Source organism: Peromyscus eremicus, chromosome 13 (assembly GCF_949786415.1).
Source record: "Peromyscus eremicus chromosome 13, PerEre_H2_v1, whole genome shotgun sequence".
NCBI lineage: Eukaryota > Metazoa > Chordata > Mammalia > Rodentia > Cricetidae > Peromyscus > Peromyscus eremicus.
This window is the reverse complement of record NC_081429.1, coordinates 22,976,372-22,996,874: the sequence shown is the minus strand read 5'-3', so window position 1 is coordinate 22,996,874 and position 20,503 is coordinate 22,976,372. Positions and strand designations below refer to the sequence as shown.

The window sequence follows — 20,503 nt, the reverse complement described above, 5'->3', positions numbered from 1 at the left end:
AGACAGATAATAACCAGGAAGTCTAATGACCAATTAATAAAAGACAAAACAGGTATCATAGTCTAAACACCCTCAGGTGGTAAGGAAGAGGGCTTCTTTATTCAAAGTTTCCTAAGATTTAATTTTATTGTAAATTGACAACTGATAATAGCAAGTATTGATAAGAAAGTGTTATAGGGTGGAATGGTTAAATCATACTAATTAACACTCCCACTGCTTCACACATTTATTAGTTTAATGGCTCCCATTCAAAATTCACTGGACATCTTTGGGATGTATAACCCACCATGATACATTACTGTGAAGGTGAGTTTTAGTGAGTGGTACAAACTACAGTTGACTTTTAAGAACGTTTTATTTTCTTGGTGTGCGTCAGTGGTCCATGTTACTGTGTTCAGTGTGCTGACAGTCCACACTGATCCACTCTAGTCCCATAGGAAAGGGTAGCCAGAGCTCAGGAGCCACAAAAGATTTCTCCCTCTGCTGCCTGCCCATGGAGGCCTGCATGACTGCTCTGTGCCCTGCTCTGTCCCTTTGCTCTCCCCTCTCAGCCACTGTTCCCCAAATCTCTTGTTAATCCACAAGAAGCATTTGCTTCCTGAGAACTCTCGGGGTATGGGGGATCAAAGGCAGGGAGCACTGTGCAACCCATGGCCCCAGAGAACCGCTGCCAGACAACCCAGATAAGGCCACTACACAAAAGCATTGCTTGGGACACAAGTGTCCATCATCCATCCTTTCATTTGCAAGCCTACACTCCTGAAGAAGTCACAGTTTCAGTACCTCTGTGTACACGTTCTTCTTTTCTGTGGTGAACTCTGCCACTGCCTGGTGTCTGTCATTTTGATTTCCTTCATTCTTATTCTTTTGGTAATGCCAGGGATTGAACACAGGGCTTTGTATATGGCAGAATAGATGGGTTAGCTTCACTTGTCAGCTCCACACAACCTAGAATCACCTGGAAAGAGAGTCTCAGCGAGGGGCTGCCTACATTGGGTTTGACTGGTGGGCGTGTGAATGGAGACCATCTTAATTAAGTGAATGTGTGAAGATGCAGCTCACTGTGGGTAGCACCATTCCTTAGGCAGGGCCTCTTGAACTGTACTAACAATAGTGAAATTGAGTTGATCACCGATAAGGAAGCAAGCCAGTGAACATGTGTTAGTTCATTTATTCTCCTTATTTTCGACTATGGATGCGATGTGGCTAACTGTGTCGAGTCCTTGCCTTGACTTCCACAGAATGATGAACTATAACCTGGAATTGTGAGATAAAATAGTCTCTAGCTCCCTAGCTCATCCTAATGTCTTTCTACTATCATTGCCACTATTCATTCACACCATTTCTTCCTCACACCTGCATTTCAGAAGTCTTTAGGAAATACCGGCTCTTGAGTTATGACCTCTACAGCCTACTCAAAACCTTTAACTAACTGGGTTTAATTTTTATAAGTAAATGAAGAATACTCAAAGAGCTTTACTGAGTAGTTATTTTTTTTAAATACCCAAAGTATTCAGGTAAACTATATAAAGCATTTTTACATATTACTACATATTTAATTTATGTTATATATTTGCATATAATGTTTTATTTCATTTGTATATGAGATCTTGTATGTATTTTTATATTATATATATTCTATTATATATCATTGTGGTAGTTTGAATGGGAAATATCCTGTAAGCTCATGTATTTGAGCACTTGGTCCCCAGCTTTTGGTGCTGCTGGAGGGATTTGTGGCCTTGCTGGAGGGACACATCCCAGGGGACAGGCTTTGAGAGCTGAGAGCCTAGCTCCACCTCCAGATCTACTTTGCCTCACATGTGCTGTTTGCGGTTGAGGTCCTGGTCCATCACCTTCCCACTCTGACTACCTGTCTTTGTTATGGACTCTCCCTCTGGAACCATAGGCCCAAATAAACTCCTTTTCCCATAAGCCCCCTTACTCATGTTATTTTATAACAGCAACAGGAAGGTAACACTACAATGATATATTATGATACATTTTCATAACTGTTTACCTAAGCCAAAAGAGATCATGAGGCATGGTTTGTCAAACATGTTAGGTTTCTCCCTGGCTGCTTAGTGATTGGAAAAGATGAGCAAGGGATAGAGACCAACTGAAAACGGCAGGACCCATGTCCTAGAGCTACCCTCATGGTGGGACAAAGGACCCCTGCCTGCTGGAGGCTGAATTGGAGGGAGACAGTGAATGGGCTACAATACCCAGCTGGTCTAGCCTGGGAAGGACCATGGAGGCCAGAAGAGCTTTCTAATGGTCCCACCAAAGGCATAGCTGCATACTCACATCTATCTGTGAAGTATCTTTACAATTGTTCTAGCCCCCTGAGGCAAAAGTCTAGGACCTTTTCTATTTGAAGCAAACAAACATACACACATATACAAACATAATCACACACATATACACACATAAACACATATATACAAACACACACATACACACATATAGAAACACAAACATGCATACACAATCACATACATACATACGAACATACAAAACACATAAACATGCACATACAAATATACGCACACATACATACACATACAAACAGACATACACACATATAAATACACACACATAGTCACCTGTGCTAGAAAGTTATAAGGCACTGATATGTCAATATTTCTCAAAAGTCCGTTATCATTCTGGCACAAATATTGAGGAGCTCAGTAGTGGCCTCTGCACTCCCACAACCTTTAGAGTTCCACTCATTCACAGTAAATCATTGGCTAATGCATCATTCTAAAATACTGTGATAATAACCTATTTAAGAAGCAAGACTGTCTTTCTACCTATGAGAATAATCAGGTAATACATTTTTCAACTAAAGACCATATCCAGTTAAATGACACAGCTCAACTCCCATTCCCAGCTTCACTTTACAAGCTGCCCCCCACCCCCTCACCCACACGCCACGATTCTGCTGCCCGGGGCCCAACAAGCCCTGCTCTGTGTTCAGGGGTGAGGTTGTGGTGTGGAATTGTTCTCTGGGAATGACATGGCTGGCCCTGCCATATTGGAATCAACAACTGTGAAGAACTCAAGAGACTCTCACAAGAGTATACCCAATAACAACCTACCCCAGAAGGAGAAGATGTTCCGGGATGGAGCACAAGGCACCAGAGCTCATGCCTCCTCAGGTAGATGTCAGTAGTTGACAGTTGCTGAAAGGGACACTTTTCTTTGGTGACTTGGCTGTCCATAAGCGGGCTGTGCTCCTGTGGGTAATCCAGCTGAACCCACTGTTTCTGCACGGTAGGCTTGGTTGGAATTGCATCTCAGGTATTGTAACACGGATTGCTAGACCATCTCATTAAATAAAAAAACCCAGAGCCAGATATTGGGGTGAATTCTGAAAGATCAGAGAAGCAAAACAAGCCACAGGTAGCCTCACCTCAACAACTTCTCAGCCGACCCTGTTTCCTCAAACTGGAAGCCTCTGAGTCCTCATCCAAATGGATCTCAGCTGAACTTCTGCTAAAAGCCTAAAAGCTTAGAAAGCATCTAGTTCCTGGTCCTCATGCCTTATTTTTCTGCTTCCTGCCATCACTTCCTGGAATTAAAGATGTGTGTCTTTCCCAAGCAAGACATGAGATCTCAAGTGCTGGGATTAAAGATGTGTGTCATTATGCCTGGCTATTTCCAGTGTGGCCTTGAACTCACAGTGATCCGGATGGATCTCTGCCTCTGGAATGCTAGGATTAAAGGCATGTGCTACCACTGCCTAACCTCTATGTTTAATATAGTAGCTGTTCAGTTCTCTGACCCCCAGATAAGTTTATTGGGTGCACAATATGTCACCCACAAAGTATATCATTGGTACTCTTTCTGGGATGAAAAAAGTTTTCTTTACATCTGCCCAGGAGGATTTCTGCAACAGATTAAATAGAAGATTCTAAGGGAGAATCGGGGCATTTCTCCTTCTGCCTATAGCCTTCACATGACATACAGTGACAGCATCTTTCCTTGAATGATTTAGAATCACCCCTTCCAGGGCACATGAGCATCCAAGTCTAGGCCTACCTGGCCTTCGTCAGCTCAGTCAGTGCCTTTTTAAAATGTCTCATGTTGCCTTTGGGACCATGCCCTGTCTCTTAGTTCTATGGAGAAGGAAAGTAGGAACTTCCTTTGTTAATGAAAATTGGTTCTTGTTTTTAGGGCTCAGTACATGCCAGGTGTTAAACTGGTGCCAGGCATGAACAAAATCCCTCAGTGTGCAGGTACACATGAAAGATGCCATCTCTACTTCATACATGAGATCAAGACTTAGGAAGGTTTTGTAACTTAACCAATGTGCAACAGGAGAAAAAAGGAGCAAGTATTAAAACCAGGACTGGGGGTCTCACTCAATAGTACTAGGTCTCAGCTCAGTGATTGATAAGCTTATATGTAATAAAGCAGAGATCCAGGGGGTCTTGTAGCTTTCTATGCTGTTTATTTTTCTTTTTTCTTAATGATGTTTCCTGCGGGAGGCCAGTTCCCACCTTTTGAAGAGTTCTTAGGTGGAGGAGAGAGGAATTAAGAAATGATAGATAGAAAGAGAGACCTCACTGATGAGAAGAAAGAAATACAGGATAGCTTTGGGAGGGCCTGGATCAATACCCAGTAGCCTCAAAGATTTATTCAAAAGGCTTTTTATAAGATGCTAAGGAGAGAGGCAAAAGACTTCCCCCTTGCCAGATCAAAGCACACTACACAGCCAAGTGTAGACCCTTCCAAACACCTGGTAAACATGTCCATGACCAAATCACCCCATTATCAGCCCTGCTGGGTAAAGCAAGTTCAGATTCTCTGACCTTGAGTAATTTGGGCCTCCACAGCTTCCTGTGTCCATTGTTGACCATGAGACATCTCAACTGTTCTGAATTAGGAGATTAGAGTCGGTAATGGGAGGACACGGTTCTGTGTGGGGCCCTGCATCAAAGAGTCTTCATGTCTACTGGTTAAAAATAATTTGCTTGGCTTCAAGAAGATAGTTATGAAATGTTTTGGCAGGACTTTATGTAATGGCTTGACTGTGATTAGCCCATTCCAAAAGATGCTGAAAATAAGATCCCTGAATCACCTTCTGAAACAGAGAGTTCTCTGCCCGCTCGATTCTGAAGGTCATTTCCTACAATGGCTTCCAAAGGGAGTCACCTCCCTGGTGTTCTCAGTGCTTTCCTTCAGTAACAGCTTGAGACCACTCATTGTCCTTTCTACCATTCCTTTGTCCTGTCTTCTGTCCTCCTCTCTCCTCCCCTTCCCTCCCTCCCCTCTCTTCCCCTCCCTCCCCTTTCCTCCCCTTCTTCCCCTCCGCCTTCCCTCCCTCCCCTTCCCCTCCCCACTGCTCTCCTCTCCTCTTTCGCACTCCTCATATCTCGGCTCATCCTTTCCTCCTCTTCCTTTTTCTCTGTTGTCTTTGCCTCTCTTTCCCTTGCCCTCCATCTATTTTTTGGTCCCATTTCTTCTTCACTCTCTGCTGCTCTACTCTTTGGGAAGGTGCCCAGGGCTCCATATCTGCTTAACTTGAGTTAAACTTGACTTTTATGGTGTCACTGGGGCTAATTTTGCTGGTAGTTAGGAACAGAATCCATTTGGCCTGCCAAATATCACTCCTAGGATTTTCGTGAACCTCGCAATTAGCTAATAAAAATCGCTGTACTGCTCTAAGCCTCCACAAACTGCCTACACTTAGACAGTACTGTTGGCCCCCCACCTCCTTTGCATCTTCCTCCTGGAGGTTGCTTCCAGGAGCACACGTGTACACATACAGTAATGATAAATGATATATAACATTTTACTAAACATCTGAATCAACAGATGTACCTAGGGCTTTTTCCAAGCAGGCCCTTGCCTTCAATCGTACAAGAAACGACACTGTCAATAAGTAACAAGGCATGAGAGGTGCCCAGTGTGTGGACAGGCAGCAGCTCAGTCACTAGGAGACTTTGATGAGCAGCTCTTCCCCGATGTGCCCGCCCCCACACACTGTCTTCCAAGCTCCTGAACCATTACAGATAAAGGTCAAATCTGTGAGAGCTCGAAGAACAGGTATGCTCAAGTACAAACAAGCCCAGAGGAGATGAGATCCAGTTCTTGGTCCAGCCTCACCTCTACCCCAGCCTGCTTGACCCTAAGCCATGCTAAGGCAGAAGGGATTGTTGAGAGTTTAAGACTAGCCTGGGATGGGCTATACAGTAAGTTGCACGCTAGTCTGAACTATAGAGTCAGACTGCTGAAATGAGAGAGAGAGAGAGAGAGAGAGAGAGAGAGAGAGAGAGAGAGAGAGAGAGAAGAAGAAGAAGAAGAAGAAGAAGAAGAAGAAGAAGAAGAAGAAGAAGAAGAAGAAGAAGAAGAAAGAGGAGGAGGAGGAAGAGGGGAAGAAGGGAGAGGAAGGGAAGAAGGAGAGGGTGAAGGAAGGGGAGAGACAGTTTTCATAGTGGAAGGAAGGAAAAAAGAAAAATTGTCAGGGGTAGTGGCACATCTGTAATGCTAGCTTTTAGGACACAGGAGCAGGGAAGCCGGAGTCTGTTGAGTTTGAGACCGGGCTGGGCTTTGTCAAGAGCCACAAGAAGGAGGAGGAAGAATTGTAGGTGGTGGAGAGGAAAAAGAAGGAAGAAAAAAAAAAAAGCAAACCCTGACAGAGATCAGTTAAGGAGAATGAGTAGGAAGGCCATCTCTGTTCTGTGAGGGAATGGTGGTCACTTTCCCTGTGTTCTGCTTTCCTGCTCTCCCAGACACAGACAGAACAGCGAGCGGGACTTGTAGACTGAGGGATCTGATCTGGGGCCCTGGAGTGAAGGTTGTCTCCTCCAGCAGCTGCTCCACTTGTCTCGTGTGTCCCCTGGCCCAGGCATCAGCCCATCACCTTTCTTAGCCACCTCAGGAATTGAAAATGTCCCTTCCAGTTAACATCCCCAGTCTCTGTCCTCCAGCTTCCTCAGCTGGGTGATTCTTACAACCTAGATTTCACTTCAGGTACTGTCAATGTGTCCAGCTGCCCACCAGTAATGCTTATGCTAGGGCCTCTAAGAAATACCAGCACCTCTGTTTAAAGGAACTTCAGATTCAAGGAAAGTTACAGAACAATATGGAATTCCAGATTTCTATAAACCAGAATAATTCATGTTTAGTTTTCTGCTTTACATATAACATTTAATGTTTTATGTATATATGTGTTATTGTCCATGTGTCCTTAACCATTTGATAGTAAATCATAGCCATAATATCCTTCCTACCTAAATATTTTAATATTTCTTTCATTAATTAATTTGTGATGGGGTCTCATGTAGTGCAGGCTGTCCTTGAATTGGTTATATGGCTGAGGCAGCCTCAAACTTCTGATCCTCCTGTCTCCAACTGCTGAGTACTGGGATTCTAGATATGTGCCACCACATCTGATTATACATACAATTTTTAAAGTATAAAATTAATGTTGAAGGAATAAGTCTATGGATCTTATCAAAATGTCAGATTTATCTCACTATAAGTAAAATTTTTCCTTAAATTGACATTTCTTTTTCTTGTCCATGATCATCTCAAGGATCCCGTGTGGTCTCCTGCCTCAGGCTCAATCAGTCCCTAGCTCCCACCTCTACCATCCCCCGACCCCCAGGCAGGCCTTCATCCTTCTGTTTGGACTTATCGTAACTCAAGCATATTCCCATCCAACAAAAATGAAATAATTCATTATGGCTCTTGTATTAGTCAGGGTTCTCTAGAGAAACAGACCTGGTAGAATGAATCTCTCTACAAAAATGGGATTTATTAGAGTGGCTTACAGGTTATATTTCAACTATTCCATCTGTGGAGGTCCACAAAGATTTCCTAGTGAGATCTGACCTTGCTTCATCCAGCAGGGCTGCATTAGAGGATTGCTTGACTATGTGCATGATTACTAGGTGATTGGAAGGGTCTACACTTGGCTGTGCTGGGGGGAGGTCTTTTGCTCCACCCCTTGGCATGTCTATAAATAGCCCTTTAGAGGAGACAGAAGGGCCTGGTGGATAATGATCCAGGCCCCCTCGAGGCTATCCTGTGTTTCTGTTTCTCTCCCCTCCACCCTTCTATCTTGTATCTCTTATCCCTTTCTCCTCAAGAGTTCCCTGTCATAAAATGTGGGAGCCAGTCTCCCAGCTGGGCTCCCACATCCAACGATGGCTTTCTCCTGATGGAAAGTCCAAGAATCTAGTAGTTGTCCAGTCTACAAGGTAGATGTCTCAAGCTAGTCTTCAGTATAGGTCAGAGTCCTGAAGAAGGAGGCTCTAAAACCAGAGCAGGATGAACTTGCCAGGGAGAGAGAGGGCAAGCAGGCAGAGTAAGAGCTTCCTTTTTCCATGTCCTTTACATAGGCTGTCACCACAAGATATGGCCCAGATTTAAGGTAGCTCCTCCCACATCAGAAGATCTGGATTTAGGGTGGGTCTTCCCACTTCAAATAATTAAACCGAGAAAAAGCCCTTACAAGTGACCCAGACGCTTGGGTTTTAGTTAAGTGCAGATGTGGTTCAGTTGGTAGCCAAGATGAGCCCCTACGGACATGGATTTGTCTTTGTGTTGGTACTTCCCTGGTAGCTGCCTCATTCCTGCATTCCTAAGGAATCAAGCCTGGACACACAGCAAGTCCTTCTTCTCTACTGTTAATGAGTTCATTTATTTTTTATTTCATTTGTACAAATGTTTTGACTGCATGTAATGTAATTGCCCTGTGTGTGTGCCTGGTGCCTGAGAAGGCCAAGAGAGCCTTGGATCCCCTGGAACTAGACTTACAGATAGTTGTGAGCTGCTATGTGGGTGCTGGGAACTGAGTCCCTGTCCTCTGCAAACAGCAGCTGCTTTTAACCACTTTTAACCACCTCTCCAGCCTTGCAATTGCTTACGTGTTTTTTGAGTAACTAAAAGGGACCAAATGGCAGGAAGTCACCTCAGTTTGCTCCTGACAAGTGCACACTAGCTGGATGTTCCCAGTTCATCCTTTTATCTTTGTTCCATGTATATGAAAGGCTCACCGTAGGTCCATTGTATTACCTATTCACAAAAGTTAGTAGAAGGAGCTGCAATGCAGACAGGAATTTTTCTGTGTGATTAGAAATAATTATTATTTATGAACAGAGATGATGGATGGACAGGGATTCATTATGGTACTCTTACAAATTTGTAAAAGGTTAAACATCGTAATTACTCATAATAACATCAAAGAAAAACTTAACATTTTACTCGCATGTTGAATGCCCAAACAATCTTTTTTTAAATTTTTTTTTCTGTTTTCTTTCAGTCCTTGCCCCATGTAGATACAGTTTTTATATAATTTCATTCCTTTCCATAGATGTCTTGAAATATGGAGTGCCTTCATCTCCTCCTTTCAACTAATGTGCAATCATTAAATCTCAAGTGACTGTTGGGGCAGTGCCGTCCATGGTGGCAACAGTGACAGCCGTCACCCACAGACCTCCACACAGGGCCGCGGTGTGCACACCCTACTCCTTGTTCTATGTTGTTTTCATTTATCTATCTTTATTTTTAATGTGTTTGTGTGTGTGTGTGTGTGTGTGTGTGTGTGTGAGAGAGAGAGAGAGAGAGAGAGAGAGAGAGAGAGAGAGAGAGAGAGAGAGCATGCGTGCATGAGCACACATGTGCCATATTTCTATGTGAAGGTCAGAGGACAACTTGCAGGAATCAGTCCTCCTCCTTCATCTATGTGGATTCTGGGGATCCACTCAGGAAGTCATATTTGGTGGCCGGTGCCTTTGCCCCCTGAGCCGTGATGCCAGCCTTGAATATTCTGTTTCTAATTTCTAAAGCAGAAATTCTGAGGCACAGTAAAAAGATGACATTCCTAAACTCACACAGTCAGGAGGAACAGCACTCTCCACCATCAGTACTTAGCAATCACTGCTCTCTAAGCAGAAATTACCTGTGCTGTATAGTTCACTGGCCTCTCCTCATTCCAATTTCCTAGCAACCCCAAATTATTATTATTTATATCCATGGTACTTTTATATCCCTCTGAGGAGGAAACTGAGAGTCAGTCAGAAGGGCAAAGTAATTGGACTGAATTCACCAGCTAGAAAGCAGGAAGGCAAGGAACCCGACCTATGGTCTCTGACTTTCAAACCTAACTCTTTAATATATTTATTAAATTTATTTATTTTTTGTGTGTGGGGGTATATGTATGTTCATATTAGTGTGTGTGTGTGTGTGTGTGTGTGTGTGTGTGTGTGTGTGTGTGTGTGTGTGTAGGCCAGAGGTCTCATTGGATGTCTTCCTGGATGGCTCTCTTGTTTTCTGAGACAGGGTCTTTCACTGAACTCCATCACTGAACTAGACTAGCTGGTCGGGGGCACTAGGATGTCTTGTCTCTGCCTCCCTGATGCTAGGGTCACAGCTGTGTACCATCACAGCTGGATTTGTCCTGTGTGTTGGGAATCCTAACTGAGGGCTTCATGCTTGTGTATCAAGGACTTTACCAGCTGTTCTGGCTCTTCAGCCTTTGAAACTAGACAGGAATCCCCTAGTCTCTAAAGTCCCCCATCCTGTGCTCTCCCTCCATCCATGCCCCTGCAGACAGAGGAGCTTCCTGTCATTGTCACACAGACCAACTTGGGGAGCTTGGAGAGTCCTGGAAAGAGATTCCAACCTGGAATATATCAAGCACACGAGTAAAATACACTACAAATGTTGTAAGCTCCCCAGTCAGAAAGGTATAAGTCTCAGAGGAACAGTATAACTGACTTCCATCTCTCTGCCTTTTAACAAAAATTGTATCTTTTTAGCCATTCCTCAATTTACATCCTAAAACATCACACCAATTTCTAATGTCTTAAAAGGAGACTTGGCCTTCAGCGAAGCTCTGTCCTTGGCCTAAGGGTTTGCTAGAGTCCCGTTGCTCTTAAACTCATGACCTTGCTTTCCAAAATAAACCTGATATGCAAAATGCTGATTTGGTATCTGATTACTCTCCCAACCTGTAATCAAAGTGTCTTTTCAAATTTATTTATTTATTTTACTGACTTATTTTGCAACGTTGTGGATCAAACCCAGGGCCTTGTGCATGGCAGGCAAGCAAGCCCTCTATCATCCTGATTCATCTCCAGCCCAGAACTTAGTGCTGTCAATCAGAGCATGTGCTCTGCTGGATCAGGCCCAAAGAAGTCCTGTCCTGTTTGTTCACTGCACAGAGGATAAACAGGAAGATCCAGGCAAAGGAAGCCAGGACCAGGGTCAGTCCAGCAGAGGAAGGGCTTCCTGGGAGGAAGCTTCTGGGTCATGAAATGGATCTCTTTCTGGAAGCAGCATTTTCTAAAAGGTAAATTGAGTTGGGGAAGATGTCATAAAATGCTGGCCAGTAAAAATGAAGACCTGTGTTTTTCCAATAGTTGCAGGAGCCCTGGTGATTTCTGGGTCTTTCTCTGACAGGCTGGTGCTGTGGAGTGTTTGGTTCCAGAGGGATGAGCCTGCTTTACTGTGGCTTCCCTTTTCCTAAACGGAATGCCAGATTTCACACTCTGGGCAAGCTGGGGCTTAATGTCATAATTATAATTATTTTCTGTCTAGATAGATCCCTTAGCAATATTCTGGCCTTAAGGGGACCCTGCAGGGTAGATAAAGTTTAGCTCCTGCCTAAAAATGCTCTTGTCTGGTGGAGGACACTGGTGAGGAGCTGGTGACACCCCCACACAGGGTTTCTCTACTTCTTCACTGCTGAGGGTTCCACTGGGTGACTCTTTGCAGTGGGGCTGGCTAGCCTGAGTGCCGTAAGGGGAGAGCAGAAGGCTTGGATTGTGATTGAAAGGACACATCATAGTGGGTGGTCAAACACACCTGTCAACAGTGCTAAATGTCCCTGGTAGGCAAAACTGGCTCGGTTGATATCCACCACTGTGGTGATGGGGGTGTTTTGGAAGATTTATTAAGGCAACTCCACATAGTTAAAAAAGGGGGGGGGGTAACTTACAGCTAGTTAAGGGGTTGCTTACGTGGTCCAGGAGAGGTGAAGTGCAGTCCAGCTGGGTTCTCTGGAGGACTCTGCTTGGTCTACCATTCAGCGTCCAGGATCACCAGGAACCAAGAGAGCCAGCACATCTAAATTTCTTAAGGGTCTTAAGGGCTCCCATCTCGGCCCCACCTCAGGGGCAGGTCATAGGTAGGCGTTACAGTTACCCAAAGTCTCACTGGGGGTAGTACTTCCAGGTCAAAGCTGAAACAGCTACCCACTACAGGGGTGGATGATACAAAGGCAAATCCAGGATGCTTCTGGAAATAAGAGGTGATACCCAGGCTCTACTGGAGGAGAGCAGGTGTTGGAGGGAAGGCTTCCCAAAGGACCTGTCTTTCATGGAAGCAGGCATGGCAATAGCCATGTGGAGCAGAAACCAAGAGGGACAGTACCCTAACAAGTAGAGAGGAAACATTTGCTGCCTCGGTACTGCTGGGACATTGTGTGTGTGTGTGTGTGTGTGTGTGTGTGTGTGTGTGTGTGTGTGTGTGTGTATGAGGCTATTCGATAGGCAAGCATGCTTTTTGTTTGTGCCACACTGCAGTGTCCAAGTGTTTGAGCTCGCTGAGGTCCAGTCTCTTCCTCCTTGGTGTGAGGTAGACAGGTCTGAGGACTATCACACAGCATACACGGAAATGTGAGACAGAGCTGGGAAGACCGAATCTGCCATCCATAAGAGAGTGAACAAAAGATGCACAAGCAGTGTTTTGCAGCTGTGGATGTGACTGACCTTGAAGAAAGCGTGAAGTTTGCAAATGAGGACAAAATAGAGATCAAATGCATGAAGAACACTCTCTGAGTGCCTCTCTCAGGGAAGGTGTGTGGGTGTGGCTTCTGACCTTCTGATGTTTTCTTGTGCATTTCTATTTCAGTCTACTTTGTGTGTGTGTGTGTGTGTGTGTGTGTGTGTGTGTGTATGTGTGCAGTCTATGTATGTATTCATGCAGGTGTGTACATATGTGGGTATCATGCATGTATTCATAGACATGGGTGCAAGTGTCTATGGAGACCAGAAAACAATGTTGGATATCTTCCTCTATAGCTCCCTACCTTAAAATTATTTTATTAATTTAGGGTGTGTGCATGCACGTATGTGTGTGAGTGCAGACATGCATGGACACATGTGTGTGGAGGCCAGAGGACCATATTTGGCGGCCAGTTCTTGTCTTCCACCTTGAGGCAGCTGTCGGACTTCACACTGTGTGCTGTTCCATTCCCACAGATGTGCACCACGGCATCTTTTCCATGGTTCCAAGGGATCAAATCCCGGTTATGAGGCTTGCGTGGTAACACCTTTACCTGACAAGCCATTTCCCCAGGGCTCCACTTTATTTTGGGGGATGAGATTTCTCACTGACCCTGAAACTCATCACTTTGGCTATCCTGCCTCCAGGGCTGGGCTTACAGATGCAGATGTGGGTGCTGGAGATCTGAACTGGGGTCTTGAGGCTCACGTGCCAGGGGCTTTACTGACTGAGCCTCCTGCCCAGCCCCCAATCTGCTCTTTTACCAAAAAAAAAAAAAAAAAAAAAAAAAAAAATCAATCTCTTTAATTCCAGTGGTGTGTTTTGGATGAGGTTTCTTCCCCATTGGAAGCTTGGTTCCCAGAAGGGAAGTCCTGGGAAGCATTTTGGAACTACTAAGATGTGGAACTAGCTAAAGGCCCTGAGTCAATGGGTGCATCGCCCCAGCGGAATGGACTAAGGTAGTTTTAGAAGTCGTGATAACCCGAGTACCTCACTTCCTGCCTTACTAAGTAGATTCTAACTCAGACTTGCTGAGGTCTCTCTGACCCCGAACAATGTCTTTGTTTGGTTGGTTTCTTTTGTTTTTCCGAGACAGGGTTTCTCTGTATAGCTCTGGCTATCCTGGAACTTGCACTGTAGACCAGGCTGGCCTCGAACTCACAGAGATCTGCCTGTCTCTGCCTCCCAAGTGCTGGGATTAAAAGTACGTGCCGCCACACCTGGTTTAAACAATGATTTTTCAAGGACATTCTATTATTTTGAATTTGAGAATAGCTTCAAGCGTTTACATGAGCTGCTATTTTACACTTTTCACCATTTTGGTTTTATTTTTACTTCACTTTAAAAAAATAATAATGCTGATTTTTTTCATCTGTTAGGGCAGTAATTAATTAGAGGGTTACAGAAATGGGGTTAAAATGCAGGGTGTGAGCAGCATGGGTCTTCGGCCTTCTTAGACTTAAAAGACAGTCTCGTTACAGGATTTCAAAAATGTGTTCAGCAGCGCTGCCTCGTAAGTCTCTTCCATCCTGAAACCCACCCAGGGAGCCTTTAAAAAGTCTCCTTTGGTAAAGAGTGTGGGCTCTATAGAGGACTCCGAAACACCATTCTTCCTTACTGTCTGTTACCCAAAGCCAGTGTCAAAGTCCCACCCACGTCAATCATTAATCATGACAGTGCCCCCAGAGACGTGCCTATGGGGCAGTCTAATGAAGGCGTTTTCTCAACTGAGGTCCCCACTACTCAGATGACCCAAGGTTGTGTCATCTGACCAAAATTTAGCTAGCACAGTTACTAAAATAAAAGCCTTGTTGGATTTTTCATGCCTTTTTCCAGTCAAGGGTGAAGTGGTACTATGGTTTGAATTTGAAGTGTCTCCCACAGGTCCACGTGTTTAAACAGTTGGCTCCTAGCTCATGGCACTGTTTTTGAGAGATGCTGGAAACTTTTGGATATTTTACCTAGTTGGCAAATGTCAGGCCACAGGGACTAAACTTAGAGGGACAGTGTCTCAACTCCGACTCCAGCCCTCTGCTTTCCAGTGAGCTGTGAGGAGTGCCCACCAAATAGTCCCGCTACCACAGACTCCATCATGCCTTCCTTACCATGATGGACTGCACTTAAATTCTTCCAATCCATAAGCTAGAATACAAATTAAAAAATAAAGTAAGCAGTCTGAGCATGAGTTTGCACGTGTTACAATTCAGTATGTTTTAAAAGATATCTGGATTATGTTAAATATTTTTATCCTCTTCTAAAATCCTTTTGTTTTTAAATCAGGAAAGCAAAAAAAAAAAAGTATCAGCAGGAAGTGAATCCTGTACAGGCCTTCTTAAAATAATGCTTATGTTTTAAGCCTTCACGCATAGTTTGTTTTTCCTTTGTCTACTAAGTAAGTAAATGATTGCTTTTGCTTCTTTGAATTATTTTCAAGTTTTAATTTTGTTTTGTAAAAACTTGGATGGCACTAGAAATTGCTTTAAATAAAATTTCTGTTTCTGTCTTACTTAAAAAAACAAAAAACAAAAAAAAAACCCTCTCATTAGGAGGTGGTGGAACATGCCTTTAATCTCAGCACCTGGGAGGCAGAGGCAGTGGATCTCAGTGAGTTCGAGGACAGCCAGGGCTGTTAAACAGAGAAACCCTGTCTTGAAACACACTCCCCCCGACCCCCCGGGGAAAAAAAAATTTCTCCTCTGTTAACTTCTTCTGTTAGGCGTCTGGTCACAGCAGGGAGGGAAGCGGCCAATAGAAATGGATTTCACATTTTCCCCAGAAGTCTCACTTGCTGTGAGCATCAGATTCATGGAACAGGAAGCGGCTCTGGACAGTCACTGCTGCAGAGAACCGACTTCACAGAGGATGAAGCCAAGACCCAGGACAATGAGTGTTTAAATGGTGCACACTAAAGTTTTCTGGATTTTTTAAAAACACTTTCCTCTTCTTGGTTATATTGGTACGGTATGCAGGGTAATGCCTAATTATGTTATTTCTATGGGTCCTGCTTCAAAGTCCTTGAAAACAAGGAGCCATGGTCCTTTCTATTACTAATCCCATCTCTACAGGGCTAAGACTGGAGCCCTCTTGTGGTTCCCTGCCTGGGCTGAGAAGTTGGATTGACTGAGTCTGCATTTTCATTTTGCCTCTGACTATCCACTTGACCCTGAACGGTGAGTGCAGAAGTCAGTGGATCATCCTCTGTCTTTGTTCCTTCACCTGCAAAATGGCAAGGATTTAAACACTTGTTCTACACAGGTATGTAGCAGGAAGGTTTCCTGTGTCCCACAGCCGCTCCATCCCCAATAAACATATAGAGGCTTATATCAATTAGAAACTATGACTCAGGCTTATTGCTAACTAGCTCTTTTATCTTATATTAACCCATTTTTCTTCTTTTCTCTCTCTCTCTCTCTCTCTCTCTCTCTCTCTCTCTCTCTCTCTCTTTTTTTTTTGGTTTTTCAAGACAGGGTTTCTCTGTGTAGCTTTGCACCTTTCCTGGAATGCACTCTCTGTAGCCCAGGCTGGTCTCAAACTCACAGAGATCCTCCTGCCTCTGCCTCCCGAATGCTGGGGTCAAAGGCTCTTAAGTTAACCCATTTCTATTAATCTATGTATTGCCACATGTCTTGTGGCTTTCCCTGTGTTCTGCTACATCTTGCCTCTCCCCCCAGTGGCCGGCCTTGTCTCCCCTACTCTGCCTTTCTTCTCCCTGTCTCTCTCTTGGATTTCCCGCCTGGCTATATCTTGTGTTGCCATAGGCCAAAGCAGCTTCTTTATTAACCAACAGTAGCAACACATATTCACAGCGTACAGAAAGGCCATCCCACAGCACAGGTCCATGCGATATGCACTGATTTCACACAGTTAACATTCAACGAACACTGACTATCTCCCTGATATTGTTGGGGAAATGTATAAGCTAGTCATTACAAAAAAGAAAGCTGTCTCAGACATCCTGGCTCCCATTAGTCCTGAAGGCTAAGACACCTCAGCGAAGGGCCCCATACTCATGTAAAGGAAGAAGAAGAAATATACCATTTTTAAATGGCAGCTCTGGATTGTTTTATGAAATTTGCATAGATAAGACATGGCTGGATCCCAAATCTCAGGGTAAAAAATTCTAGCCACACTATTGTTTTTTGTTTTTCCCACTAATAGCCCAAACACCCAATCTCTCATATAAAGAACTTCCAAAGTCTGTACCCCTGTCGAAGAATCTTGGGGCTGAATCAGGTCCCTGACATTGCAAAGCCAAGAGGAGACACAGGTAACATCTCACTCCACAGCTGCCCTGAGAAGGTCCCTCAGCAGCAGGGATGGACTGGCAGGCTCCTGGACAGTTCCCAAGCAGAATCCTGCAGAGCTCCTGGGCTGGTGGGTAGCCAGGCAAGGTCATGGTCACAGAGCGCATTGGGCTTAAAGCAGCTCTTACTAGCCTATTGGGGCCAACCAGAGCCATGCACTTCTGGGCCAGTTACCAACACTGCCCCCCGACTCCTCCTCAGAACTATGTCATCACCCCTCTCCTTCCATTTATAGAAATATAGTAATTTCAGCATTTTCCACTTACACAAAGTGTCTGTCCCCACCCAGAACAGGTCCTGGATGGTAGAGCTCAACCACGATGAGCTGTTTGCTTTGCTCACAGATCTGAGGACAGAGTGCTGAGCTCAGGTGCTGGCCTCCTTGGGGACTTCTCCTCGACTTACAGAAATCCATCCTCTCCTCGGGTCCTCATGTGACTTTGTCACTAAATACATTTGGACGGGTCAGGATTTCAATTATATGAACTTTGGGAAATAGACTTCAGCCTATAACGCCAGAAATGAACTCTTCTGCACACTTAGGGTGGAATTAGCCTTCGGAAGTGTGTGTATGTGTGTGTGTGTGGGGGGGGGGGTAGAGGAACGGTGGGAAGCCAGGAGGGTGACACTATCCCTCCAGAGTAATGAGTGTCCTGAGGGACCAGGGCTCCTGCAATTGCCACAGCAGTGAAGGAAACTGACCCTCCTCTCTAAGTCACCGGAGCAGGCACAGTGTGAGCCTCTGCCTGGGGTAGGGACTGCATTTGCTATTTACTTATTTATTTTGCCAGCACAGTTCATTGACACTAGGAGTGGACACCGTGACAGCATCTGATGATCCTTGGTTCTGGAAACCTAACACCACTGATAGCACCCAGGCAAGCCACGGCTGTCAATCTCTCTGGGATCAGTTCCCTCAGCCAGGGGAGATCCCTGCTGGTGTGGTCAGCTGTATTTTTCTACTTTGTTTCTTTTTCTAGCTGCGTTTTGTTAATCACCCTGCTCAACTGCGATACCAAAGAAGAGCCGAGAGGGTAAAGTTATACGAAACTGCCCTGTAACTCCTGCGTGCACACACACCAGGTCAATAAAACTTAAGCAGAATGACAGTGACAGCTGCCGTGTGGCACACAGAGGGAATCGGGCAGTTCTGTTTGGAAACCTCAGAGACAAGTGTATCATTACAGCCTGTCCACTCAGAGAGAAACCTCCTCAACACACCCCCCAGGAACAGGCACAGCTTGCCCACAGCCAGCCACGATTCCGTCTTGGTCCTCCGCAAGGCCCGGCAAGACGAGCTTTCTCCATGCTAGGATCCCCTGGCTATTTTCTGCGTTCACCTCCACCCTGTCCCTGCCCACCACAGTCTGAGATTTGGGAGCCCAGGCAGAGCAAACTTCTAACCTTGAAGGAGGAAACGAAGACCCAATGGGAGCCAAACAGTCAAGGACTGGCGCCAATGAGAAGGACCCCAAGAGGCTGCTGCCGGGGAAGAGACAGAAGTTCTCTTCGTGGGATGACACCCTGCTCTTGGGGAAGGACCCACGGTCTCTGCTGAAGCGCGGCATGCGGCACGTCAGCTTCAGCTTAGTCACCAAAGGAATGACAGACGTTCCAGACTTTCTGTGGGGCTTGTTGGAAGTCCAGAAACTCAATCTGTCCCACAACCAGCTCCGGGTTCTCCCCCCTGAGGTGGGCAGGCTGACCCGGATTGTGGTCCTGAACTTGTGTGGCAATCGCCTCAAGAGTCTCCCCAGAGAAGTCAGCCTCCTGCAGAGCCTCAAGGTCTTGTTCCTCAACATGAACTGCCTGGCGGAGGTGCCCGCCGAGCTCAGCCTGTGCAAGAACCTGGAAGTGCTGAGTATGTCACACAACTGCCTGTCCCAGCTCCCGGCCAGCTTTGCAGACCTCTCCAGACTTCGGAAGCTGAACCTCAGCAACAACTATTTCGCTCACATCCCCATCTGTGTCTTCTCTTTGAAGGAGCTGGATTTCTTGCACGTGGGCTCCAATCGCCTGGAAAACATCGCAGAGAGCATCCAGTGCCTGGCTAGCTTGCAGATCTTCATTGCAGAGAGCAACAACATTCACTCCTTTCCCAGGTCACTCTGCCTGGTCACCAGCCTAGAGCTGCTGAACCTGAACAACAACGACATCCAGACCCTTCCGGATGAACTCTACCTGCTCTGTAGACTGGGGAGGATTGCCTGGAACCCCATGGACAAGGGGTTGCACATTTCCCATAATCCTTTATCCAAGCCCCTGCCGGAGCTGGTGGAGGGGGGGTTGGAGATGCTCTACAGCTACTTGAAGGACAAAAAGCACCATTGATGTGGGCGGCAGACACATGGACATCAGACACATGGACACTAGTCAGCTCACATGGACTCTGTCAGCTGGGGTACTTCTCTTGTCTAAACGTTTTAATGTTAGTATTTGTCAGTGCGGGGCTCCTAGTTGCTAAGTTTCTGTGGAGCATCTGGTCAGGTGAGATATTTGCTTTTTAATTTTGTCTGTCCTCCGTGTTGAATATGCTCATCACACTCAAAAGCATGATTGGGAGTAGGCTTTTGGGTTTTACCGAAAGGAACAAATTACTCTAGCCGTGAGATTTAACTCTCGGTGAAGTGAATGAGTTCAAACTCAACATAATTCCAAGATCAAATATATGCTACTGTGTACTGTGTGCCAAATACCGTGTGAAAGATGGAAATCATCTAGTTTGGGGTGGTTTCCACTCCAACCAGTAACCTGCAGCAACCTGGCAACAGCAAGACAAGTTCCTAAGCCAGCCTCAAGCAAGCGTCCCTCAAGATGATGAAAGGGCACATGGAGCTGGCTCTGTGCCATCTGGGACCAAAACAGGCAAAGCTGTCCCTTTGGCTTTGGGGGAAATCACCATAGGCACTTTTCCTTTAAGACGCTATTGGGCTATTCATGGTTGTGTGTGCTGGCCCAATAGCTCTCGGATAATAAACACAGATGGTTTCGATGTGGAGCCTCAGCATTCTTTCCCAGTCCTCTGCCACCAACAGTTGTCCACATTGTACTTCTTTGCTATGGATACCAGCCCACGGTCCCCAAAACCCCCTTGGATGCTTGCTTTCTATCTCAGAAATAAGTTCAGCCATAGGGGGAAACAGCCAAGACATGGGAATGAGGAGATGGTAAGGACAAGCCACATTCACAAACCAATTGATTACCCTTTAAGAGTTTGGAAAAGACGAATATTTGCTATTTGCTATATGAAAGGCGTGTTAAGACTCCTCAAGCAAACAGCTCTGTAAAGGTCCTATGCTGGCCCTTAGTTTGATGTTAAGAGGGCACAACTGTTAGTTAAATGGATGCAAGGATAAGCAGTCAATGTGAGCCAGGGTCACAGGATGCCACTGCAGTCCTGGAACCTCAGGACATTAATGTTTATTTAGGATTAAAGAGTTAATGTGGGTGGGCTA

General features: G+C 45.3%; 1 protein-coding gene across 1 annotated transcript; it reads left to right on the top strand.

The window, feature by feature from the left end:
- The first annotated feature begins 18,476 nt into the window (after positions 1–18,476).
- On the top strand, positions 18,477–19,379 carry Lrrc30 (leucine rich repeat containing 30). The gene has a single exon (XM_059278096.1). It carries the CDS (start codon positions 18,477–18,479, stop codon positions 19,377–19,379), a length of 903 nt encoding a protein of 300 aa, XP_059134079.1.
- Positions 19,380–20,503: the final 1,124 nt, after the last annotated feature.

What these genes read in the sequence shown, in the direction of transcription:
- Lrrc30 (XM_059278096.1), top strand. Translation starts at nt 18,477, where the DNA reads ATGGGAGCCAAACAGTCAAGGACTGGCGCCAATGAGAAGGACCCCAAG.